This window comes from Dermacentor silvarum, chromosome 3 (genome assembly GCF_013339745.2).
Source record: "Dermacentor silvarum isolate Dsil-2018 chromosome 3, BIME_Dsil_1.4, whole genome shotgun sequence".
Lineage (NCBI taxonomy): Eukaryota > Metazoa > Arthropoda > Arachnida > Ixodida > Ixodidae > Dermacentor > Dermacentor silvarum.
In genome coordinates, this window is record NC_051156.1 from 122,987,208 (window position 1) to 123,015,112 (window position 27,905).

Genomic DNA, 27,905 nt, shown 5'->3' on the forward strand with positions numbered 1-27,905 from the left:
TGACGTGATTTTAACGACCATGGAGGGTTAAGTTTTAATGATTCGTTTGTTAAGTCTGGTTAGGTTTACGTAACTTTGTTTAAGTCGTAAGGTTGACAGACTGGGAGAGAGTGGTGTGGATCAGAGAGAAAACAAGGATAGCCTATATTCTAGTTCGCATTAAGATAAAGAATAAGTGAAGCTGGGCAGGCCATGTAATGCGTAGGGCAGATAACAGGTGCAGCATTGGAGTTATAGAAGGGTTTCCAGTGGAAGGGAAGGGAAGCGCAGTTAGGGAGGCAGACAGTTAGGAGAGGTCATGAAATAAGGAACTTCGCAGGTGCAAGTTGGAATCAGCCACTGCAAGGCAGGAGATCGCCGGGAGAGGTCTTCGTCCTGCAGTGGACATAAAAATAGGCTGATGATGATTATGAAAGAAACCGCTAAAGGAACCACGGCCAAGCAAGGGAAGCGCAGTCGAGGACGTCAGAATATTAGGTGGGATTATGAAATAAAAAATTAAGCCAGTTCCACGCTTGTGAAATGTGATGATACAGTGGAGCTCTGCAAGCGGGTGTGTACAGCGTAGTGCGTATGACTCTCCCCTTCGGACCTTGAGTACCCGGGTTCGTATCCCACCTCTCTTTCTTTCTCTCTTTCTCAGTCTCTCTCGGTATGTGTCTCTCTCTCTCTCGCTCTCACTTTCTCTTTCTCTCGCCCATAGCAACTTGTGTTACAATCGTCTGTACAACGCAATCATATGGTTCCCTTAAATGCATGCTCTGCAAGTGTGAGTGTGTATACAGCCAAGTGGTTATGACGCTCGCCTTCGGACCCGTGGGTACCCGGGTTGAAATCCCCGCCTCACCAAGGAAGTTGATTTTGTTTTCCCTATTTCTCTCGCTCTCTGTCTGTCTTTCTTTTCTCTCTGCACCTCTTCTCCTCGTTTTCCACTCTCCACTTCGCTCGAAACTGGGAACACCATCGCGCCGTAGGGATCAACCTCAATTAACCTTAAACAGCTCCGCTGTTAAAAAATAAATGTAGAGGTTTTAATATGTGCCCAAACTACACTTTTATTATGAGACAAGCCGTAGTGAGGGACTCCGGAATAATTTTCACCATCAGGGATTTTTAACGTGCACCCAATGCACGGTTCATTGGCGTATTTGCATTTCATCCATATCGATATGCGTCCGCAGCAGCCGGGACTCGATCCCGTGCCCTCGGACTTAGGAGCACAACGCCATAGCCATTACGCCAGCACGGCAGGTGGTGATGAAATTAAAAAAAATGCTGGCGCAAGTTGGAATCGGCTAACGCAAGACAGGGGTAATCGGAGGCCACTAGAAGAGGCCTTCCTGCAGTGGACATAAAAACAGGCTGCTGCTGACGATGATGATATGCTGATTCCACAGTCATAGTTATATCAATCAAATTCTCAGAATGATTTAGAATCTAAATGCAGTCAAACACTTGCACCCATCTCTGATTGGGCATGACAGCCCAATTTACAAATAAATGTGCCAAAATCCGCTTTCATGTATTTCCTCAAAGGCCATTCACACCCTAATTCACGCATCCGTTCTCCCAAAGCTTAATACAATTTAATCAGAGCAGTAAAGCTACGTTAACACTCTGTTTGCCTGGCGTATATTTAAACACCAATTTAACTTTCAATAACTTCCTCAAAACAAAGGCAGACCTTCTTGCAGGCCGATGGATTACAATTTTTAAACAGCTTTATACACTGTCGCCTACATCTATTCGCCTCCTATACAGTCAAGTTCTATTATCATCCATAATGTATATCTGCGGTGTGGTGGCCCACATAGCCTACACTAGAGCACTGCACGGGCCGATTTTTTCAGCCCGGGCCTGGCCCGGGCCCGTTTTTACGTTGGGCGGCCCACCCGAGCCCGATCAAAACTTTTATGGCGAGACCCGGGCCCGGGCCGGGCCCGGGTCCGGGTCTCGCCCGCTCGGCCAGGACCGCCACCCCTTTACCTTAGGCCCGAGCCCGGCCCGAGCCCGACTCGAAACCGGCCCGAACCCGGCCCGAGACCGAAAAATAATGTTTTTCAGAGTTGAGGCGCCCGAGAATAACTCGCTGCAAGTCACATGCACACCACCAGAAAGCCCGAGCCCGGCGCGGGCCCGCGTCAAAACGCCCGGCCCGGGCCCGGGTCAAAAAGCACACGCCGTGCCCGAGCCTGGCCCGAGCCGTGAAAAAACTGTTCTACCCGGCCCCGCCCGACCCGTGGGCCGGGCCGGGCCCGGGCTTTCGGGTAAGCCCGAGCCCGTGCAGTGCTCTAGCCTACACCCCTTTGCTTTGTTAACTCTGCTTATTCAACGGACCCTATTACTGGCCCTGACTGGAGCTTGTCGTACAACCCGCACATCATCCCTTCGGATATGAACTAATGCGATGGCCATAAACATTCTGTTTATGGGGGCCACCTGAGCACTGAATATGGCCTGCGTGAGCACTGAATTCTCAATTTTTTTTATTAAGAACAATCTCTTTCTACGGTCCTAACACATATAATCCAGCAAACATTATTTTCGCACTCAAAGCATGTGCTTCATGTCTGCTGTGCCTCTGCAATTTTGGAGAGTGGTACATACACAATTACTCAAATTCCCATAAAAGAAGTTTATTGAAGTGTTATTATCGAAAGCCCGACCCTCACCGATCACGAACTCTATAAGGTTTCGCGCAGGGCATATCCGTTCCCGAGCACGATTCTCTCCCGGGAACAGGCCGCGACTCTACGGCGGGTACAGACTTGATCCGTGCTGAGCCCCAAAAGGTTGGCTGACATTTCCAAGCAAGAGTTCAAACGAAACTGCAGGCACTGCGAAGCACTAACCGCAAATCAAGATCACATACTTTGGGGGTACCCGTCTAACTCCCCGCCAACGAGAATTCTTCGGCAAGCCCCCACGCTCGAAGCCTGAGATCGCGCGATCGAGACGGATAACCCAGAATGCCAAGCCATGCTGGCAGAGTGGGCTAACCGCGTCGCGGCCACGTCGCCTGCACGCTAGCTCCTCTGCCCGGGTCTCACCTACGAATTTACACATCCGATAACGTTTACTTATCTCTCTCTCTCTCATTGAATGTGGTACATATCTAGTTTCACATACGCAGTAATGAAGTTGGGATGAACGGGGTTCCTGGAAGACCGGCATATAGAGGTGGTGGTACATACTGAGTGACACATACGCAATCTCAAATAACCGTTACAATAGTTGGCCCCACGATAGCTCTTGTACGCGGTTATCACATCACAGTAGCGCGATCATCAATGAGACCATGGACTACCCAGCGACCCAAGTTGGCGGGAAGACGGCTGGAGACATCGACATTCAGGCACACGAACAGAATTAAGGAGAATCACCAGATGGGCAAGTTCATTAAGCTTCAACTTAAGAACAGCGCAAGAAAACACGGACAGAAAAGCGTGGCAAAAAAGTTCATCGACGATTACGATACTCCCTAATGCAAAATTTGGGCGCAGCTCTATACGTGTTTTCATTTCGCGATATATTGAGGCAAAGAATTTAAGAGAGACATCTATTGCAGTGCCGCCGATCGTCGAAAATCTTATGCGCGGGTCAAGCGCGTCGGCTTTTACACGACTCGTCGAAGGTTCCAGTCTAATCACTGGTGCCCGCGTGGGATCCAGAAAGTACTAGACAAATGGCGTCACGCATACATTCATATTACAAAAAGCTTTGGAGATAACAGCCAGCGAATAGAACTATCGATAACCTTCGAGAAACTTCTGATACATGCACACGCGTCGCGTATCCAGGGATAACGTTTAACATTTTTTAGCCGGTGAATAGCAGTGACCGAAGGAAGATAGGTCATCGGTGAGCAGATGACGGCGCGCTACTCTGGCGCCATGACGTAACGGTCACCGCCGCAAGCACTACGTTTGCGAGGCAATACGCTTTTCTTCTCACGCTTTCGCCATAGCCTTCTCCTCCGCCTTCCGCCTCGCTCTCTCATCTCTCTCGCCGCTTTTTTGACCCCCCGCCGTGCTGCACGTTCGCTCGGTTACGCCAGGAACGCCGGCGCTCGACGCCGAAACGGGCACCTAGGAGCTGCGCTCTAAATGACACTGGGCTGACGTGGGTTTTTCGGCACCAAGGAAAATGAGCGGCATTTATGCCGCTGTACAGTGCAAAATCTCGGAAAAGTATTTGTTTTTTCAACAAGTGCGGCATTAAGCATAACTCCGCATTCGTTCCCCGTAGAATGGGTGCGGTGTAGCAGTTGGCTTTATCATGCGGAAGTATGCATATAGGGCAGACGGGGCGCTGCATCAACGTGCGCTTAAAAGAGCACGAAAGGGCCAGCAAGAATAATAGCCTGTCACACGTCGGAGTGAATTGTAGCACATGTGGCTGCGAAACCTGTTTTGAGAAATGCACTATCATTCACCGTCATAGTAATCAACTCATAAAGGAAATAGTAGAAGCGTTCCGTATTTTTGAAGCAAAATGTTGCAAGAGTCACCCTTCAGTGTCATTATCGCAGAGTGACTGAACGTTCCTTGAAATAAGTCGCAGTTTCGCCCGAAAGACGAAGCATCCATTGCGATAGCAAATTAGTGGACAGCTATACACAGTAAGGATAGTAGTTTTATTGGTCGTATAAATTTGTAAACATAGGCACACTAACTAAATTAACAACCATGGTGTCACGCGCGCACAAGCAAACTTGAACGCATCTCTCTCCCTGACCGCGGAAACTCTTTGCTGAAACGCTGGAGTGAGTAAGCGCAGCAGCAGCGGCGAGAGAATTGAGCTTCCTGCGGGCGCTCGCATCAGCGCGATCTTGGCCGCGAAAACACATAGAGGGCGGATCCTGTGTTTTCCGAGGGGCCCGATTTTATTATTCATATCATAGTAATGCTACAAACAAACACACCAAGGACAACATAGGGCAAATCACTCGTAGTTACTCATTGTAAAAAAGAAATTATGAATTAAGGAAACCAAAGTCGTTGAAAAAATAACTTGCCACAGGTGGGGAAGACCATCGCCCCCATAATGCGATGACGTGGGATCGTTCCCCGCCTACGACAAGTAGTTCGGTAGTTCGCTATTTCTCACTGACTGCGCATTTACTTTAACGATGTTCCTGTAGCTACCTGACCCCGGCAGCAAACAAACAAGAAGTTGAATGAATAGATGCAATAACTCATCTATTTTGACTTGTGGTTAGGGAGATGAACGAGTCTTTAAAGCAACATATCAAAAATAAACAAGGAACTCACTTCCACAGCCCTCATCTATTTTGTTTTAATGTAATTGTACTAGCCATCGCAGTGTTGGGGAGCAGCCATCTTGGTACATTGAGGCCATTAATTAATTTGCTTGAAGGAGTAGCCATTAATTTTCTTATAATATTTACTGCGGGACGCTGAATAACATGCAAGACAAATTCAGGTAAGAGATACGTTTCACAGCTATGGCGGATATGTTTCGATTTATTTATTTCTGACAGCGCGCTTAATTACCCACGTACTCCAATCTTTTCCCAAGAAGAGTTCAGGGAGAAAACTATATACTCAATAAAAGTTACTTTTGTCGTGTTAACTTGTGTGCCCCCGGTTTTCCTAGTTTCTTTGACATTGGTGCTGGTTTAAAAGAAGCCTGGAGAGCCCTGATGGTAACAACATACGACGACGGCGCGAATCAAGCCGTAGGTACAGAACGTATTTTTGCAAAAAAAAAAAAAAAAAACAGAAGCCTAACCTGCAATTTCCAACTGCAGTAATCAAGACAACGTGTGGTATAGTGCACATTTCTTTATTTGGCTTTGGTCCGTAAAGTGCTCAACAAAGGCGTCATGCTCTACGTGCGTCCCTCCGCAATAACACCTAATACTTGTCCGTAATTAATGTTTGCTGGGGTAACTGTTCACCCAATATATTCAGCTGAGTTGCAGAGCGCTGTATGTGCCCTTGTCTGGCCTTCCATGGCCCAAACAGAGTGAAAGTTCTTCGAAGAGCGCGAGTCTCTAAAAAGTCGAGTTTCTTGTATGACAGGGGGATTCATTTTAAAAAGGGGTTTGCCAGAATTTCCTCGGTTCTTGCAGTGTAACCTGGCAGGACAGCAAGGCCGCGTTTTTGGTTTCTCATGCATTCTTCTGGGTATCCAGCAATGGGGCGGGACCCGAGACGGTAGACAGAAGGAGCAAGCCCCCGTCGACAGGCATCGTGATCCCCGTGACGAACGCGGCGTCGTCGGATGCCAGGAAGGCGATGCAGTGGGCAACTTCTTCCGGTGTACCCACTCGTCCCAGTGCGTGCTTATCACCGTTCCTTTTATCGAAGGTCTGCACAAACGCAAAGATCAGACAACCATCAGCCCTAGAAATTAATCATATACCGTAAATTTACCCTAGAACATTAGGCGACCGATAAGTGCAGTGAATGCAGTAAAAGAACTGTAGACACAGAGCGGTCCGGGGACCTCGAAATTACAGTACTAAGGAAACACCAAATGACAAGCAAATCGTCCGGTACGGTCGTTTCAGTTGTTGCAATCGGTTGAACACAGCGGTGCCAGCGGGTTCAGCCGATTGCAACGACTGAAACGACCGTACCTACGGGACGCTGTGTGATATACACGGGCGCGGTGGTTAGCTCAAAAGAAAGACAAATAGCCTTCTCAAGTCCGACACACCCCGAGATCCGAGCGGCTCGCCGCTATGCAACAGAATTTTCAGACCCCTTATTATTTGAGCTGCAGGCTATACACGGTGTGATAGAAACCCTTTTCAACTTGCCTAACATCAACGAAGCCCACATCTACACTGACAGCCTCGTCGCAGTTAAGCATATTAAACAAGTAATGAAAACATTGTCTATTTGTCAACGTATACCTGAAATTCACGGTTTTACGGGTGTGAACGTTACTGTCCAATGGGAGCAGGCACATGATCATGACAACAATGGCCTTGTGGATCGCATTGCTCACTCACTCTCGACACCCATAACTCCTCCTCGTTCCTTTCCCTGTGACTCCCGCTCTGTTTTCATTGCCCTAAAATCCATCCTCCGGCATGACATGCCCTCATCCCCCCGCGTATCTGCTCCCTTCCCCACAATCGTTCTCTGGTAGAGGAAGTTTCTCTCCGGAGACTTCGGGCTGGGGCTGCCGTTACACCAGCCGTCACTTGTGCTTGGGGTCAACCATACGAAGACATTATCCCGTGTCGGAAGTGCTCTGCTCCTGCGTCTGCAGCGGATACTCACCATCTAGTTTCGACGTGTCCTGGGACAAAGGCAATTCAAGAAAGTGTTCTTAAAGGTTTGAAATTGAAGAGTGATCAAGAAAAAGGCCATGAAAGATGGATTATGCACAACACATTTTAAGTCACTGCTGCAGTATCTCTAGGAAACGGGCCTGCTTGCTTATATTTAACTCCATTATGACGTTATGCCGCATGGCAGCTCAAGCGAACGAAAAAAAAAGTTCGCCGCAAGTTACACTTCCTATAACCTGACTTGTGACCTTTTTTGTTGTGCCTGTGTTATTCTTGCACTTCCAGACATAAATTTCTAAAATCATTCACCGATCTGCGATTTTCTTCCGGACACGACTTTCCCCTCCAGTTTGCAGCGAGCTCTACCTAACTTGGACGATAACTGATGCGCACCTGTATCAACGTTTTCTTTAGCCTCATGCGTTTAGCCAAAATCTGTCCATTGCCATGCAAGTTATGAGGAGTGCATGCGGTCCTACGTTCCAAAAAAACAGGTATACTGTCAGCTGGACACGTGCGCCTCAATATGTGCGCTGAATTAGGTCATGCATTGTGGCAGTATCTGCTACTGAAAACTGCTTCCGCTGCTAGGCTTTGCGCTACGGCACTGCTGCTGATAGGCGATGCTTCCGCGCTGGCTGTCTATCGCTTGTCAGAATTGAGACGCTGCCTGCGCTCTACCCGGAAAGTCAAGTTTACGTCGCGCTTAGCAAACCTTCTGGTTTGGCTCACAGATACTTTCCGAAATTGTTACATAGGTTTTCAGCCTGGTCCAGCTTCACGTAGCCGATAAAAACAAAACCCACGCCCAACCCAAGTGCAAATCATCAGCGTCGAGGCTGCCAAGCTAGACCTTATATAGGCCTAGCTGGTAACAAGGCCCTCAGCGAGCACACTCCCTCGCTTGATCCACCACCGTAAGCCACAGCCCACTAGCATCATACTCGGTGTGTCTGCTTAGCTGCCTATGGCAAAGCCGTCGTAAGTTGCCAGTACGACAGTATAGCTGGAAACAACTTAAGTCTGCAGTGAAACCCCGCCCACACCCTCATAACCGCCAGCCACGGTTCCACCGCAAGGCTGGAAATAGTTCGTAATCCAAACTTTCCCTGTTACCTAAATCAGGCGGTAACCACAAAAATAAAATTATAAGCGCATAATTTTAGACTTTTTCCCTCGTCTATTATAGTGGAGCGTACAAATACGACGAGTACAGTCGTATCGAGTGCTACGCCATTGGAAAAGGTCGCATGACGACGATTTTGTTTGCGTCTGTGATTGGCTGGCGGAGTAACGCAACCCACCGCGGTCCGTGTGCTTTTGTTGCCAACAGCTGTGTTTGTTAAAGTTGTATACTACTATAGGCGGACTACTTTCTCGACTGTGACATGGACGCCAATGCAAACGAAAAGTACGATCCTCGATGCGCTTGCTAAGTCACTCACGCCCTGATCGCTCCCTGCACTGGTGTCTAATGGGCAGATGTCCTCTGACTTCAATTCGCCTATGTAGGGAAAGCTACAGCTGTTATGAGGATCGCCTACAAATGCCTAAGCATTCTGTTGATCGGCTGGTACTTCGCTCTTCCTTACTTGCTTTTTCTAGCTTATGCGTGTCTACTCATTGCTTTTCTGGTGCCAAAAAAATTAAGCCTGTGTACTTAACGTTGTGGACATCAGTTGTCAGGAAACTGTATGGCCGCTTCAAAGCGATTTGATCAACTGAGCAGGAACGCGGTCACAACCGGTTTCAGAGGTGCTGTCTTTTTTTCTCTTTTATTTTATTGTTCTTGCTACGACCTTGACGCGGCGGCGTCACCAGTTCTTTTTAACACTACTAATCATTTATATTATTATTATTATTATTATTATTATTATTATTATTATTATTATTATTATTATTATTATTATTATACCATTAAGACATGTAACAATGAGTTACAATAACCAACAGCCCCCACGTAGCAAAAGGTTATTATCTGACAAAACCATGCTGACGAAAACCAGAATCTTTAGCTAGCAGCTATTCCTTTACCGTGTTCAACCATACAACGCACGCGCATCGGCCCAACCCAAGAACAGGACACGAAACCAGACTTGGGGCGGTCCGCGGCCTCCTGTGAGCTGAAAGAATAACAGCCAGGATACTAATGGTGATCACTACATTTTTGAGTTCCACATACGATTGGGCAGCACCGGTACCCAGCGTATCAGGAACTACCGCGAGGCTCGCCTAATCAACTGCACACAACTACGCAAAGCACTTGTAGCTCAAGAAACACCCCTTCAGGACTATTATGTTTGGTGCCGAAAATTCAGAGCCCAAATAAGCGGCACACCAAGATTATTGCAAACACCGAAACGACACGCTGTCTACTCGCATCTTTTAGTTCCTTGGTCTGGGACAAAAGACAAAAACTTGTGAAAAAATGGTAGAAATACAGGACAGAGAGCCAGCTTGAACCCGGTATTTACCCTCTTACGCATGAAAGTCAACTTTACGCTGACCACTTGGTCAAGCAAATATGGATGCAAGTCTGCCAAGATATAAACGGTTTACTTCTGACGTCTCGAGTTTGCCACTTCCAGTCTCTTGTGAGTCAACTTCGGCCGCTCAATGCCCTTCAATAGCACCAATTTCAGCGAACCGGATCTGCTACTGAGCTTTTTCAGGAGCCCCGCGAAGTATTGTACGCGTCATTCCATCGGCCGCCCATTCGGACATCCCTACCTCCGACTAGGGCATTGAATTCCCATCGTCTACAGTGGAACCGCGATGGGGCTTGCTTCATCTACGAGGTAACATAGCTCCCATACCGGACCGCGTTACCCAAGCCACAATATAGTAAACTGCCTGGCATCAAGAAGGCCGAATAAGTGTAAAAGCGCAGAAGACGGAACAACGGGAGGCATAAACAAGCGTTTGTCCGTGCTTCTCGTCGTCCTGTCTTCTTTAGCGCTTTTACTCTGATTAGACTATGCAATACCAACTAGCCAAAGCTGCCACCCTTCTTAGTTATATGAAGAAGCCGTTTGTCCAAGTCCTTCATCAAGCCATCATGGATGGCCTCGCGGCTATGCATCCAGGCACACGCACTGATGCGCAGTCATCGAGGATTTCTTAGCCGGTCGTCAGGTGCGTTTCGTAGGCCCCCCTGGATTGTCAACCATCAGAACAAATCTCCGTTAAACGAGGCACACAACACGGTTCCGTCACTGGATCTCGCACCTTCAGCAGACCATTATTGTCGATTATATCGCGCTTTGGTGTCCCGCAACTCTAGCTGAATACTACGGGAATGTGTTCCTGACCATCAAGGGATAAACGAACACAAGAAGGCTTTGCTCATCGAACCTCTACATGGAGCTACGCGATCTGATGGCCAGTGACATAATTCGCAAGAGCAATTAGAGCAGAGCACCGCCAACAAGAGCGGTCTTGGCTCAGAGAGTTCCGTGAATGCTGGACTTCTACCTCCTCCGCCTCCTTCCCTCTCACGTGGAAATGACGCACTTATTTGATAGGCGCACATATAAACAATGCCAAATGATGCCCGCCTGCATTGCATGTAACAAAGAGCAGGCCACCCCACACGACAGGTTTGCAGGGAGTACCCGAGCGCTCTCTACGTGAGCTGGCACTGCCCGCGGACGCTTCCATACTCTTATATGCTCATCCGCCAACGCTCTCCCCATTACACCCCCTACTCGTGGGAGAGTTGGGCCTCTCCTGCCCAGGGACATCGCCACACGCTATGGCCCCTCCCCGTGGCCGGAGGTCCTCGTCGGGATTATTAACCACGCAGGGAGGCGCAGCAAGGTTCCCTCTAGCTGGAAATATTCCCATACACTTCTGCTTTCCGTAACCAACAGCTACCTAATCATTGCGATAAAAGAAAATTTGGAGGACGCTTAAGCTTCGTCTTTAAGAGTGGAACGCGATAGCGTTATCGGGCTCCGTTCGCATCGCATTTTTCTTTATCAGTAGGCTTCACTGCAACACACAACTTGGGAAAGCCAGCTTACAAAGACCAAGCTTACACTGATTCCCTTAAAGTCGGCTTCACATTTAAACAGAAATGCATTGCTGGGAAGACATCTTTACAGGAGCAATTTGAGCCACCTTATATGAAAGTGTGAAGGCCGTATATAGGACGTTTTATTATTTTATCATAATTGTTTGCTGTTGCCCCGAGGCGCGCGCGTGTCCAAAATTTAGAAAGGCTCGGTTTTCAACATTCCCCTGAATGTTGCCTAGAACCAAAGTACAGCCAAGCACCATCGGATTGGAGGACGCTTAAGCTTCGCCTTTAAGAGTGCAACACGATAGCATTCAAAGATCCCTGGCTGCTTATCAGGCTTTTTTCTCGTATATTCAAATTACAATCTGACGCTATCACGCCTGTAGGTTGTGGTGAAGTCATACTTTACAATTTTTCTGTCGGATTTTACTTTGAACAATTCAATTTTCTTCACTAACGCCTTGCGCCACGCGGAGGGGCTGTGTGCTCAGTGTGGTTCAGGATGATGTGGTTCGGCATAATTATTTCCGCCAGACGCCAATGCGCCGACGCCGAAGCCGACGCCAGATTTTCTGCAACACGGGGCCCTTAACGCTATCGCGTTAAAAGAAAACGGCTGCTAAATGCGTCAGTGTCCGTTGTTCTTTTAACAGATCCGATTATCCATCACGCATGGGGAGCCCCCTATTATGGATCGGTAAATTATAGTGTATGAGAGCATGCTAGCGCCAATTCCAGCGAAGCTGTTGCTTTCGGCCATTTCCAATACGAATTTTTGTGGTTTCTAATTAAATCGCATACTTTTAGCCGTTGCGTGTGTATCACTGGCCAGTCTGAATACTTGCCCGCACATAACATTTTCGATCAAATGGTCAAGCATTTTGCCAACGTAGTTATTTATCCACCCACATTGGGTCATATTTTCGCCCCTCCCAGTGCCTTTTTCTCTAATTATTATTTTAGTTGACATCATAGTCCTGCCAGCGCAATGATATAAATTCTGTGTTCCTTGCGAAATCTACTTATAATGCTTCAATTCGCTTGCATACGTAAGTTAGTGCTGAGGCCTTAATCAGTCCGCGCTCTTTTCACATCCCCGACACATTACCCCTGCCTCTAATTTTAAGCAAATATAAACAAGACTACTTTCTTATTTCTCCGAGAAAACCTATCACGAACCTTGTATAACTCCTTAAAAGTTATAAACATAGCTCAGTAATTATTTACAATGGTTCTAATCAGGCCACTAACGCTAAATATTCTGACAGAAAGCAGTCCCAGCGCGAAAAATGGGACGTGTAGACTGAGATAGACGAAGCGCTCTCTCAGTCTGTACGTCCCGTTCTTTGCGCTGTCCCTCGTTTTATTCACGGGTGGCTCTTCCACTCAGACCTGCTCCACCGGCGCAGTGGTTATACCATCACAATCAATGAGCATCACATACAAGACTTTTCATGTGACATCATCGAGCGCTTCAGAGCTTGTTGCCCTCCGAGGTGCCATTGATTATATTAACAACCAACTGGCTAATCGGTGCGCAATATTATGTGATTAAAAGGCGGCCCTACAATGTCTTTTGTCAGCTCTTCGTCGTGGGTCCTGCGAACAACTCGTCTCGGAGATACGAGAAATGCACCACCATACGATCGCAAAAGGACACGACGTCATGTTTCAGTGGCTGCCGGGTCATTGCGGTATCTCCGGCAACAACATCGCTGACGAAGCTGTTAGGAAAGCACGCGAAGGAGCAAATTTTGTTTCTGTGCCTTTATCGAGGACTGACGCAGCCCAACACGTAAGCAAGCTAGTGCACAGTATGACATTGGAGAAGTGGCATATATACAACTGAATTTAGCCAGCATCGGTTGCATTCTCTCCACCCATCTATGCTGCTTCGGCTGTTGCCTGGATTTCCGCGATATGAGGAAACAATGCTGTGTCGCTTAGGCTTGGGTGTTGCATTCACCAATGCTTACACGTGCTAGATTGGAATGGCTGATAGCGCCGAGTGTAATACCTGCGGTGTCGATGAGACTACAGAACACCTACTATGATACTGCCCACCTTTTCAAAATGAAAGACATGACCTCTGCAACGTTCTAAATAGGCTGTATAGAAGACCGCTCACCTTGAGCAAGATCTTGGGACCATGGCCTCGAATATCGCAGCCGCAAAAGGCCACAAAAGCGCTACTGCGATTTTTGAAAACTACAGGACTGAGTGACCGTCTATGATCCGGACTGATTGATCATCAGAGATAGAACAGAGATCTGTTGCTACGTCGGAGATATCAACAGCGGACTTTCTATTCTTCTCTTAATCTCTCTCTTCCCCTTTCCCTTCCCCCAGTGCAAGGTAGCCAACCGGGCTCAGTCCAGGTTAACCTCCCTGCCTTTCATTAGATCATTTTCTCTCTCTCTCTAATTTTATTCAGGCATGTGCCAACAGGCCCAAGTTAGCACTTTATTGCATTTACATTTTGTCAGACACTGCACTTTAGAGTTGTCTCAAGGCATTAAGAAGGATAGCTTATAACGGCCGCAAGACATCTAAAACTTGCATAGAATTGTTTTTTGCAAGGGCTGTACTCACATTACAGGCATTTAAATTCGCAAACAAATGTGCCATAACGCTTCCATTACGTAATTAAATTTTATTTCCATGGTTTTTGTAGTTTTGACTAAATGAGCTTGTTCCTAAAATAACCATAACGCTCCGGGACGCCTGCATATGTAATTCATTGCAAAGTCCTCAATTCACGCAATGATTATGATCGTTTCCGGACCTCTCGCGCCAACAACTTTTAAAGTTTCAATAATTATCCGACACTTCTGTCACTTAGCTGCCGATGTAGTCGTACCGACGTCTTCTTTTTATACAAAATAATTCGTAGAATTGTTACTTGTTCGGATCTACTAGCCCCTGTTGCACTGCGGGTTCCGCAGAAGACTGCCAGGTAACATGGAACCTTCCACGCCCTGCCTCTTTCAGCAGACACTTGCCTTTCTACACTTCGCAAATTCTCTCTAATTGACATTTCTTCCATCTTGATATCTTTGAAAACGTGGGTTCTGTTCCAAGCTTCGCACTTTTTCTCTATGATTTTTTTATAACTGCACCCATCTCCTGTCCTCACAGAATCTCTCTTGCTTTCAGTGTGTGTTCTCCGTGTTGGTCTCATGAGGCAGCTTACGGGCATGCACTGGACTGCACGCTGCAAAACTATGTATTTACCTCTGCCTTCTTGCCAAAGCTATCGGAACGTGACCTCCGCAGACTTATTTGCAGCTTCAGACAGAACGAATCACCCGATGTTGACGGCCGTTCAGCGCGCATGCTCCGAATTAACTTTGAGAAGCCTTCAGACATTTTCCTTTTTATGTCGAACGGATTTTTGACAGCATTTCTATCCTTGAAAAACTAAAAACTGTATTGGTCAAGCGACTTCACAAAAGAGGGCAAAAGAATGTGATTGAACACTACAGGTTTAAATGTAGTTTGCCTGAACTATCCCATGTGTTAGAAAATTTGATCTTAGAAATAATGCTTGGCTTTATTGACAAGCTCGCAATTTGTTCTATTGCTTCAATATTGCTTTTATTTTTTATACATTTTTTCCCGCAGTTTACCAAAATTTGTTTAGCGTTGCTTTAGTCCTCAATATAAGTAATGGCTTCGACTGCGTAAACCATGCCATTCCTTTGAACAAGTTAAATTTATTGGGCTTCCGTGGATCATTTTCTGACACCCTTAAAAGCTATCTGTCTAATTGCAAATAGTGATATTAGACTATCACTCCAGCTCTATGTTGCCCAACAAAGCAGGAGATCCCCAAGGACTAAATATGTCCCCACAATTTTTAATATTTTCAAGAATGACCTTGCCTTCACTGCATCGACATGTACAATTGTTCAATACGCCGATGACACCGTAGTTCGGGCAAAGTACATAAGCTTTAAGTTAACGAATAACCTGTCACAAAAGGGTGTCTATAACACAAATAATTGGCGTTTTGAAAATCTTCTTCTAATCCACCATTTAAAAGCAAAAGTGGTTTGTTTCAGAAACCCATTGTACACTATGTCGATAGATAACTCAGTTTACCCCTTGAATACGCCATATATGTATATGTAGTTGTCGTTGCCGCGATTGGCACATACACCATCCTTTCCAATCTGCCATTGGCCCAAAAAGCGCTTGATTTCAAAAACGTGATATTTGAGCGCCTACGAAGCAACGCTTTTATGCAGCAGAAAACGAATGCCACTATAAACGCGCCTCTCCAGAGCTGACGAAATGGCTGCAATCTATGTTGCATAACATGAAGAGTGAATCAGTGCGGCCTTGGAGGCGTTGAAAAAGTGCGGACACTTACGTAGTAAAACAAAATGCGAAATAATCACGGAAATCAAACGCTGGCACTGCAGCCGTCTGTGTAGTAGGAGGTAAAACTAAGTCGACCCGCTTAGTTCATTCAAATCGCTTTGAAAACGAGATTATCTTCATTGACGAGCTGAGGTCGCGCAAAGCAAAATTAGGACGGATCGCGTTGACGAGCTGAGCTCGGCAACGCGATCTGGATGTATCTTATAATTGGATGTATTGGGATCTAACTGGATCTATAACTGGATGTATTGCCTTGCCAAATCTGCAGGGACTTGTCTTAAAAGCCCTTGTTCTCTCAGACAGCAACAAGACAGCAAGTTGGGCCAGTTGGTTGGGATTCATCGTAAGGATCGTAACAGCGCAAACAAGAGACGGACAAAGGGAAGAAAAAAAAAACGACAACACGTGTTGTCGTTTTTTCCTTTCCTTTGTCCGTGTCTTGTTTGCGCTGTTACGATCCTTACGATGAATCTCTCAGACAGGCCTGCTGATAACTCTGTATCTATGTTATGGCAATCAGGTTATAATGATATTATGAATGCATAGCCTTTTTTGCCTCTTCTCCCAACTTTTCGGGCCCTGCTTTGGTCTTGCTCACAAGCGCCGCTGGGTTTCTTGCAACACCCCCAGATGGCACTCACCTCCTTGCATACCGGCCGGCGTCGTTACGGCGACGTCTCACTGTTTGTGCGTATGGCACGTGCTGTACGTGCTTTCCTATGCAGAAAAATGCAGGTGCTGGGGTGTGGAGGTCGCGTGCTGGGCTGTGATCGTGTAAATATCATATAATCGTCCGTAGTCCGAAGAAAGCGCTTGGAGCTGACGTTTCAACAGCGTCCTGGCCACATATGCAGAATGAGCTGGTAAACCGGGACTGGAGCGTCTTCGCTACGCATCGAAACGCGGTGCAGACCGCGAATGTATGTATACAATGTTTGCATACAACAATAATAATTAATGAAATTGCAGACAGTCCCATAAGTCAATTAAAGTTTAACATTTCTGCCACGATGCGATGTTCCTTGTGAGACAATCATAATGCTCAGTCCCCTCAGAGATTATGAACAATGATGCACAAACATGCCTCAAGCAAACACGTCTCCCTGTTTGTGTCTGTGGACTACACAGACAAACAGCAGTGGTGCACGCAAGGCTGGCTTTAACATCAACTCACCACTCTCGTATTGGACTAAACGCTGAAGACATTACACATTCGCCGCCAACATCACCGCTAATTATCGTCAATCAAACCAAACAGCATACAAAGATTCTCTTACAGAGCCCACAGAGTCCCACAGAGCGTGAGATCTGTAGATTTTTTATATTATAATTATTACTTAAGGCGCCTACCTCCATGTATTCATCTGCGCTGACTTCTGGTGTTTTCCCCATCATCGTCTTGACATAAGCTGGGCTGCAAAGAAAAAGCAGACAATTTGCGTATCCTTTAGCTTTTATTTTTACAGCGGAGCTGTATATGTCTACCCTCCCGTATATTTTTCAATGTCTGTGCCTCAAAACTCCCGCGCCCTCTATAAGGAAGAAAAGCAAACCAGTAATGCATGTGCTGACACCTGGCGTAGCAGACATACCCTTGTCAACGTTCGGTTTACTGCTCTGTACTGTTCATGCAAAAGACAAAATAAATTAAAGCGGCACACATGTGCTCAATTCATAGCCATAGCCACACAAATACTCGCCACACATGGTGGCAGTGCATGTGCGCACAAATTTACTAACCCCTGCCGAAGACTTGTTGAGACGGGAGAAACTTTAAAAATATACACAGGCGCACGTTGTTGTCATCATCATCATCGTCAGCCTATTTTTAATGTCCACTGCAGAACGAAGGGCTCTCCCTGCGATCAACGATTATCTCTGTCTTGCGCTAGTTGAGTCCAACTTGCGCCTACAAATTTCCTAATTTCATCACGCCACCTAATTTTCTGACGTCCTCCACGGTGTTTCCCTTCCCTTGACACCCACTCTGTAACCCTAATGGTCCACCGGTTATCTACCCTACGTATTACATAGCCGGCCCAGCTCCATTTTTTTTCTCGTAATGTTGCCTTGAATATCCCCTATACCCCATTTGCTCCCTGATCCACATCACCCTTTTCTTATCTCTTAACGTTACGCCTAGCATTTTTCGTTCCATTGCTCTTTGTGCGGTCCTTAACTTGTTCTCGAGCTTCTTTGTTTCTGCCCCATATGTTAGTACCGGTAGAATGCAATGATTGTACACTTTTCTTTTCAAAGACAGTGGTAAGCGGTTTATTTCCTTGTGAAGTTAATCGTTGCAAAGTCATCCACGTTCTAAAGAAAGGCGATAGCTCATTACTACATAACTACAGACCCATTTGCATTCTACCATTCCTTGGGAAAGTCATTGAGAAACTAATCGAAATACGGCTAACGAAATACCTCTCTAAATTTAATATCCTCTCTTCATGCCAGTTTAGTTTTCATCCTGGATATTCCACAGAGCTGGCACTCATCCATCTTACTGACCAACTAAAAAAATTTATCGATGAAGGATTTCTTGCGGCCTCAGTTTTTATCGATCTAACGCAAGCGTTTGACAGCATAAATCATAATATCCTATTCGCTAAGCTCGAGGCAATTGGCATTTGCGGCCCTGCCCTTTTACTACTAAAAAGCTACTTATAACAGACTTCAAGTTGTTTCTATTTCCAATGTGTATTCTCGTCAGCGAACTACTAACATTGGTGTGCCCCAGGGCTCTATCCTGGGGCCACTTCTGTTCTTGATTTATATTAATGATCTACCTAATTGTCTCTCTTTCACAAAATGCATTTTATACGCTGATGATACCACTATATTCACCTTTGATAAAGATATCTCCTCTCTTGTTACTAAACTAAATACTGATTTAGAAAATATTTTAAGGTGGTGCAATGTGAAAATGTTATCTATTAATGCAACTAAAACTAAATTGGTTGTATTTTCTTCTCATCGGCGATCCTTAACATCCATTTCGCCTATCACTTTTGGTCCCCACTGTCTTCCTCCAAGCTCATGTTCATCTTTCCTCGGCATTCTACTTGATTGTAATCTGAAATATTTAAATCATATAGCTCACATAAAGAAAATTGCTTACGGTATACGCATCTTAATTAAAACGCGCCCTTACTTCACGCGTACCACATTACTCTCACTTTATCATTCTTTTGTACACTCTCACATTACTTATGGTATAGTATGTTGGGGAAACACCTATAATACTCATATTGCGTCTCTCTGGATAGTTCAAAACCAAGCCATAAGAATAATTACTTGCAGTTCACGTTTTTCTAATGCCAAATATCTACTACATGAGAATAACATTCTTACCATCTCTGAACTCACTAAATACAACCTAGGTATTTTTTTCTACAGATTTCTGAATAACGAGCTACCACAGATCACATTTTCACCATCTAACCTGATGATTTACTGTACCACCAGATTCGCGTTAAACAACAATTTTCTTATACCAAGAGTCCGCACTAACTACGGTAAACTAACCGTAGAATTCACCTCCATATCAATATGGAACACCCTTCCACTTATAATGAAAAACTCAAGATCTTTAGAGAAATTTAAAGGAGAACTAAAACTGCATTTATTATTGAAAGACTAACGAGAAGATTTATTGTGTCCCATTTATTTGATATGTCTTTTTTGTTTCATCCGTACTTTTTATTTCTTTATTCTTGTAACAAAGCAAATAAAACGGCCATTAATTTTTAATTTTCTATGTTTTTTTTTCAATTGTTCTTGTTCCTATGAGATATGCTAAACCTTGTTATTCTTTACAATCTACTGAGTATATTGATCTGTTAACCCTCTTTTCTTTTTACTTGTGTACTACTTTATTGTTTGCTACTGTTGCTTTAAGACGTTAACTATCATAATAGCTCTTGTACAGGAGGTCCCGATACAGTCTTTGACTATGGGACCTCCTTCTGTATACTAAATACTTGTAATATGTCCCAACCTTTAATAATAAAGTTCGATTCTGATTCTAAGGTCCCAGTCAGGATTTAGCAATGCCTTCCCTATGCACTCCAACCCAATTTTATTCTTCTGTAAATTTCTTTCTCGTGATCAGGGTCCCCTGTGAGTAATTGACCTAGATAAATGTACTCCTTTACAGACTAGAGGCTGACTGGCGATCCTGAATTCTTGTTCCCTTGCCAGGCTATTGAACATTATCTTTGTCTTCTGCATATTCATCTTCAACACAGTTCTTACACTTTCTCGATTAAGGTCCTCAATCATTTGCTGTAATTCGTCTCCATTGTTGCTGAAATGGACAATGTCATCTGCAAACCGAAGGTTGCTGAGATATTCGCCGTTGATCCTCACTCCTAAGCCTTCCGAGTCTAAGAGCTTGAATACTTCTAAGCATGCAGTGAATAGCATTGGAGAGATTGGGTCTCCTTGCCTGACCTCTTTCTTGATAGGTAACTTTCTACTTTTCTTGTGGAGAACCCAGGTAGCTGTGGAATCCTTGTTGATGTTTTCGAAGACATTCACATATGCCTCCTGTACTCCTTGATTACGCAATGCCTCTATGACTGCTGGTATCTCTACTAAATCAAATCCCGTTTCATAATCTATGAAAGCCATATAGAGAGGTTCATTGTACGCCACAGATTTCTCGATTACCTGATTGATGACATGAATATGATCCATCCTAGAATATCCGCTCCTGAAGCTAGCCTATTCTCTTGGTTGACTGAAGTGTTGCCCTGATTCTATTGGAAACAATGTTGGAGAATATTTTGTACAATACTGAAAGCAAGCTAATGGGCCTCTAATTCTTCAATTCTTTAACATCTCCCTTCTTATAGATTACTGTAATGTTAGCATTCTTCCATCTCTCTGGTGCACTTGAAGTCGTGAGGCATTTTGTATAACGGGCCGCAAGCTTTTCAAGCACGACATCTCCTCCAGTTTTGATTAAACCGATTGTTATTCTATCTACTCCAGCCGCGTTTCCCCGGCTAATGTCTTCCAAGGCCCTTCTAAGTTCATCGCTAGTTATAGATGAAGCATTTGTATCATTTTCATTCCCTATGTCGAATAAAGGTAGCGTGACTGCTCTTGGCAATGTGCAGGTCAGTATAGAATAATTCTGCTGCTTGTACTATATAAGCCAAATTGCTGATAACATTATCCTGCTTATCTTTCAGTGCGTAATACATCTTGCCTTGTCCTATGCCAAGTATTCTCACTGATTTTATGCTGCGACCATTTTTTACTGCTTCCTCAATATTTTATATCTTATAATTTCGAATATCCCTATTTTTTTGTTCGTCAGTCTTGACAGTTATACATTTCAGTTACAAATTTTCATGCTTTGTAGTTTCTTTATTAGATCCTTTGTTAATTGGGAGAGCTTACCGGCTGGTTGCGTTGGTGGCTTATCCACCACTTGAAATGCTACTTCGGAAATGAGCCTAGTTACTATTTCATTAATTACCTCTGTGTTAGCTTTATCTTCATATTCTAAAGCTGCATATTTCTTTGCGAGTGCCAGCCTGAATATGTCTGCATTTAACCTTACCGCGTTTAGATAGGCATGTTTCCTCTTGGCTAATTTTGCACTTTCTCTCTTCAAATCGACACAAATCCTAGGCCTTACTAAGCTATGATCACAGCACTTTATCCTACCTAACACTTCTACGTCCTGCACTACGGTGGCATCGGCATGAATATCAAATCTATTCCATGTCTTGTATCTCCATTACGGCTTTTCCAGGTCCACTTCCTATTACTGCGCTTCCTGAAGAAGGTAATCATTATTCGGAGCCTATTCATTTCCTTGAATTATACCAACATCTCACCTCTAGTGTCCCTAGAATGGATGCCGTAGTTGCCAATTGCTTGCTCACCAGCCTGCTTTTTGCCCACTTTTGCATTGAAGTCGCCGATGACTGCAGTATACTGATGTTGCACCTTTCTCATCTCTAATTCAGCATCGTCATAAAACTTTGCTATTTCTTCATCATCGTGACTGGACGTTGGAGCGTAGGCCAGCACATTTATTCCATATTTCCTTTTTAGTGTTAATACGATGACTGCTATCCTATCATTATTGCTGAAAAATTCATCAATGTAGCCCACTCTGTCCTTATGAATTAGAAATCCTACACCGTATTCTCTCTTATCTGGAAGACCTCTGTAGCAGAGGACGTGGCCGTTTGTCAGCACTGCATAAGCCTCACCAGTTTTCCTAACCTCACCAAGGCCAATAACATACCAGGCAATGCCTGATAATTCCAGAAAGAGCCCTACTACGCTAGCCTCACTCGAGAGGGTTCGAGTGTTAAACGTTGCCAGGTTCAGTTTCAAGTGGCGGCCTGTCCGGATCCAGAGATTCTTAGGACCTTCTGCCGTGTTCCAGGTATGAACATCGCCTTGGTCAGGTGCTCTGTAGCCGCTGGTGACTGAGGGCCATGGGTTAATTGCAGGATTCATGGTAGGGGCCGAAAACTACACCAGGGAGGCCAATTCCTGCTCTGATGAGGGAGTGTTTTTGTTGAAGCTTTAGCCTTTCTAATTTGGTTGCAACTGTGCTAGTATAGCACCACTGGCTCTCGGCAGATTTCTTGCCGGTGTCAGGCGCCACTCCATGCCTGAAAATATATAGGACTGGAAGAGGATTCGAACAAACGACCTTTACATTAGAAGCCCGGTGTTCACCCTCTGTTCCATGCCACCACGTCAAAGTAAATTAGTGCAAAACACGTATTAAGTCCAGTAACTAATTAAAGCTAATGTTTTATTTGGCTAGATTCTTTATTTATTCGTACGCTGAGCCGCGTAATGAGGCATTAAGCACTTTTTGAGCGTGAAATTAATCCGAAAGAGCGGTACTCTGTTCTCTGCCATAACACCAAGCTCATGAATGAAACATATTGTTACGATGGGGTGCGTTTATTTAAAGATGAATCGATGAAAAAGGCAAAGGGTTGCCGCGCCGACACCGAGCCGCTCCAAAGACAAGCGCACTTCGTTCTCCTCTTCTGTCCTTCCGTAGCTTTTGCGTAACATTCCTCCCTTCACAGACGAAGCCCGCTGGGCGAGTAACTGTTACGTCCACTCTGAGTCACGTGGATGACAGCGTTTCAGGCGAGCGACGTGAGCAAGCTGCGTCTTCTTAGACCGGTACCCATTGGACACGAGGCGAGCAATCAAGTAGGTTACATCACTGAGGCGATCGCTGATGACGAAAGGCCCAGTGTAACGAGCCAGAAACTTCTGGCACAGGCCGCGCTTGCGAAGTGGTGTCCAAAGCCATACAATGTCCCCTTTCTCATATGACACATTCTTATGTCGTGCATCATAGCGGATCTTGGAGTGGTCCTGGGATGCCAACGTACGGAGCTGAGCTATGCGGCGGGCTTCCTCAGCGCGGCAGAGAGTCTGGGCAAGAGAAGAGTCCGCATGAGGAGTAAAAGGTAGAATGGTGTCAAGGAAGTTGCGGGGTGGTCTAACATAAAGAAGATAGAAAGGGCTGTAGCCTGTAGTTTCATGCTTTGCCGGTGTTGTAGGCGTATGTGATAAAAGGCAAGATGTCATCCCAATTTTTGTGCCTGGAATCCACGTACATCGAAAGCATGTTGGTCAAAGTTCTGTTAGTGCGCTCGACGAGACCATTTGTCTGCGGATGATACGGGGTCGCGTGGCGAAAGTGGCAAGCACAGAGACGCAACAGCTCTTCGACTACGTCGGCCACGAACTGGCGACCGCGATCGCTCACAATAACACGAGGGGGTCCATGACGCAGTATAACGGAGGACAGGAGGAAGCTCGAAACATCAAGAGCCGTGGCCGTTGGCATCGCTGCGGTTTCCGCATAACGCGTCAGGTGGTCGACGCAGACTATAATCCAGCGGTTGTCATTAGATGAGCGCGGGAATGGGCCGAGAAGATCAACTCCAACCATTTCGAAAGGAGATGATGGTGGCGCCACCGGGTGAAGGAGTCCGACCGGCGCAGTATTCGGGCGCTTGAATTGCTGGCACTTGTTACAACTGGCCACATACTTTTCTGTATCGCGTCGCATACCAATCCAATAGAATCGACCCTGAATGCGGTGGTATGTTCTGGTGAAACCCAGGTGTCCAGCGGTGGAGTCGTCGTGCATAGCACGGAGTACGTGGTTTCTCAAATTCTTAGGGACCACTAAGAGGAGGCGGGCACCCTCAGCCGCGTAGTTCTTCTTGTAGAGCAGGTCATCTTGGATGACAAAGCCATTGTTACCTGTTGGCCGAGCAGCTGAGGCAAAGAGGCCATCCAGGCTGCGGTCGTTACGCTGCTCTTTCCGGAAGGTGGCCAGATCGGGAAAAAGAATGTCGTCGATGGCGGCCAGAAACTCATCGAAATTGTCGGCGTCACATTCACTTGTCGGTAGAGGGAGCCTCGAAAGACAGTCGGCGTCCGCATGATGCCGGCCACTCTTGAAACGGACTGCAAAGTCAAATTCCTGCAAACGTAGCGCCCATCGAGCAAGGCGGCCAGACGGGTCGCGGAGACCAACCAACCAACATAGTGAATGGTGATCAGTAACGATCGTAAAGCGGCGCCCGTAGAGATATGGCCGGAACTTCTGGACCTGCAAAGACGACAGCGAGGCACTCTAGCTCAGTGACGGTGTAATTCTGTTCGGCCTTGCTCAACGAACGGCTGGCGTAGGCAATGGCATGCTCGGCGTCACCAAAACGCTGGACGAGGACGGCGCCGAGGCCGATTCCACTCGCGTCGGTGTGCAATTCTGTTGAGGCAGAGGGGTCAAAATGGCGAAGGATTGGTCCGGAAGAGAGCAGGAACTTCAGTTGACGAAACGAGGAATCGCAATCTGCTGTCCAGGTGAACGGGTTATCCTTGCGCAGCAATGAAGTCAGAGGGTAGGCAGTATCGGCAAAGTTGGGCACAAAACGTCGGAAGTACGAGCAAAGACCCAAGAAGCTCCTCAGCTCGCGTTGTGACTGCGGTTGTTTAAAGCCGGTAACTGCAGCGACCTTCTGTGGGTCTGGTCGCACCCCCTGCTTGTCCACTAGATGTCCAAGTACTAGCGCCTCTCGTTGGCCAAAGTTACATTTCTTTGAGTTGAGGGTAAGGGCAGCTTGTTCAAGGCACGTCAGAACAACGTCCAGTCGATGGTTGTGCTCTGCAAAGGTGCGGCCAAAAATGACGACGTCGTCAAGATAACATAAACAAATCTCCCATTTCAGGCCGCGCAGTACCGTGTCCATAAACCGTTCAAATGTTGCAGGCGCGTTGCACAAACCAAACGGCATGACGTTGAATTCAAACAAGCCGTCTGGGGTCACAAAAGCGGTTTTCTCTTTGTCAGTTGAATGCATGGGTATCTGCCAGTAGCCCGATCTGAGGTCTACAGATGAAAAGTAGGATGCGGAATGAAGACAGTCGATAACGTCATCGATCCGGGGAAGTGGATACACATCCTTTTTCGTCACAGAATTGAGACGCCGGTAGTCGACACAAAACCTCCAGGACCCATCTTTCTTTTTCACGAGGATGACCGGCGCAGCCCAAGGGCTAGAGGAATCTTGTATGACGCCCTTGGCTAGCATGTCGTCGACCTGTTGAGCGATGATCATGCGCTCTGACGCGGACACGCGGTAAGGCTTCTGCCTTATGAGATGCGCGGGCCCCGTGTCGATCCTGTGGCGAGCCCGCGTAGTTGGAACGTGAACTTTGTTAGCATTCTGCGCGAAATCAAACAATGACGCATGCTTTCGAAGCACGCTGACCAGGGCTTGACGCTTCTCTGTGGACAATGACTTATTGATCATTTTTAGAAACGGCAACGAGTCTTCAGCACCGTGCTCTTGGGAGTCATGGGACGTGTCATCCGTTAAAGCGCCTATGCTGAGACTGGTATCCACTTCAAAAGAGGCAAGTCGGATACCGCAGGGTAGCACAACAGTCTGGGGGGCTAAATTTGACACCCATAGTGTAGTTGTTCCGCAGGCCACAGAGAGGACGCATCGAGGTACGAGCACACTTTTCTTCACAACCATCGAAGGCACAGGCTCAACAATTGCATCAAATGTATCGGTGTCGACACCGCAAGCAGCAACTCGTACTCTGGATAAGGAACGTGCCGGTAAGACAGTATCTTCAATGACGGCGAGAGTGCGTGAACATGTAGCAGGTTGGTCAGCAAGAGGAGAGAGGAAAAGCTCGCCGGTACCGCAGTCAACAGTGGCACCGCACTGTTGTAGGAAGTCGAGGCCAAGAATTACGTCGTGAGTGGATTTAGCAAGCACTGCGAATTCGGCTTGATACACGTTATCGGAGAAGTAAACGTTCGCGGTGCACACACCAATAGGTCGGAGCAACTCGCCACTCACAGCACGAAATGTATTAGAGGTGTCCCAGCGAAACATCACTTTACGGCCTAGTCGGGTTTTGAAATGTCGGCTGATAACAGAGACACTCGCTCCTGTGTCCACTAAGGCCAAAGTAGTAACATTGTCCACTAAAACACGAATCTTATTATGACACATGGCGACTGGCGGAGGCATAGGGGCATGTAGCTGAAGATGACTAGCGACCGCACCTCCATTGGTCGCGCCGCCTAGTTTCCCGGCGGCGGTGACGTGAGACGCCGTCGCGGAGATGGAGACCTGCGCTGGCGTGAAGGCGGCGGCGTCAAGCTCCGCACAGAAGCTGGTGAGTCGCTACGGTAATTCGCCTGGTAGAGCGTCCTGCTATCTGAATCAGAGGACCAACGTGTCTCTTCACCTTGTCGGTTGCCCCGCCGATAAAAAGTACGCGGTCGTTCATAGGACGGTGGTGACGTGCGACGGCGGTGAGGACAAAATCGGGCGACGTGACCGCGAATGCCGCATTGGAAGCAGATGGGGCGTTCACGGGACGCACTGAAATTGTCAGTAGGAGGATAACTGGCACGGCCGTCCCACTCTTGAGGAACTGCAGGCGGTCTGCGTGAGTAACCGTTGTGAAACTGGTAACTGGGATGCGCGTTCGTAGTATGGTTTGACACTCCTGGACGAGGCGCGAAGTTGTAGGCATCTACGGAGGCGGCGGTAATGGACGTCTCACCAAAGTCGCCGGAAGAGAAAGGCTCTCGAACCCGAGCAGTCGAGAGGGAAACCGCCTGGCGCCGGTCAAGCTCTTCGCGCACCACTTGCCGAATCATTGAGGCGAGGTCGGATGGAGCTGGGACCACGTCAACACTGGCGACGTTAGTCACGTTGGCCAGGCGACCGAACTTCGGTGTGATACGCCGAGCTCTGAGCGCTTCAAATGTGCGGCAGTGCAGAACGACGTCCGTTACGGATTCCAGACGGTCTTTTCCTATGAGGAACTGGTACACGTCCTCAGCGATCCCTTTCAGCAGATGGCCAACTTTATCCTCTTCTGACATCTGAGGGTCCAGGGCCTTGCACAACTTAAGCACTTCCTCGATGTACGTAGTGCAAGTTTCGCCGGGGACTTGAGCTCGCTGCATTAGCGTTTGCTCTGCACGCTTCTTTTTAGCTGTCGGATCTCCGAAAGACTTCTTAATTTCGTCTACGAACTTCTCCCAAGTTGTCAAGCTTTCTTCATGGTTTTCAAGCCACACAGACGCTGTTCCCTTGAGGAAGAAGGCGACGTTGTTAAGCTGGGCGGTGGCATTCCAGCCGTTGAACCGACTTGCTCGTTGGTAGAAGCTGAGCCATCCGTCCACGTCTTCTCCGTCTTTTCCAGCGAAGGTGCATGGCTCGATGTAGGGCTGCCATGGAACGCTGGTAGAAGGTGGCGGATTGTCGCCGTCAGAAGCCATCTCTGGTGGCAGACCGGCAATTCGGCGACTTCGTCGAAGCTCCACGGATTGCGCCTCAGCGGTCGGTTCGTTGTCGTTCTTCGGGGGCGCCGTTGTTTTACCCAGCACCTCCACCAAAACTGTTACGATGGGGTGCGTTTATTTAAAGATGAATCGATGAAAAAGGGGCAAAGGGTTGCCGCGCCGACACCGAGCCGCTCCAAAGACAAGCGCACTTCGTTCTCCTCTTCTGTCCTTCCGTAGCTTTTGCGTAACAATATCATCCCAAAAGATGATGACCTAAGTCGAGAGTGACCACATGCTATATAGGCGGCCGGGGAATGTAATATGATTGCGTGCGCCTCTATCCTCGTGAGTCCCGAACACAACTATGGGACATAATCGGTCTTCAAGGT

General features: G+C 46.8%; 1 protein-coding gene across 1 annotated transcript in view; it reads right to left on the reverse strand.

The window, feature by feature from the left end:
• Positions 1–5,836: 5,836 nt before the first annotated feature.
• Positions 5,837–27,905, reverse strand: part of LOC125944337 (uncharacterized oxidoreductase TM_0325-like) — a 103,663-nt gene continuing 81,594 nt past the window's right edge. Inside the window, exon 9 of the mRNA XM_049664724.1 lies at positions 5,837–6,337. Coding sequence (XP_049520681.1) covers positions 6,137–6,337 — 201 coding nt within the window. The 3' untranslated portion in view covers positions 5,837–6,136. The remainder of the gene's footprint in view (positions 6,338–27,905) is intronic.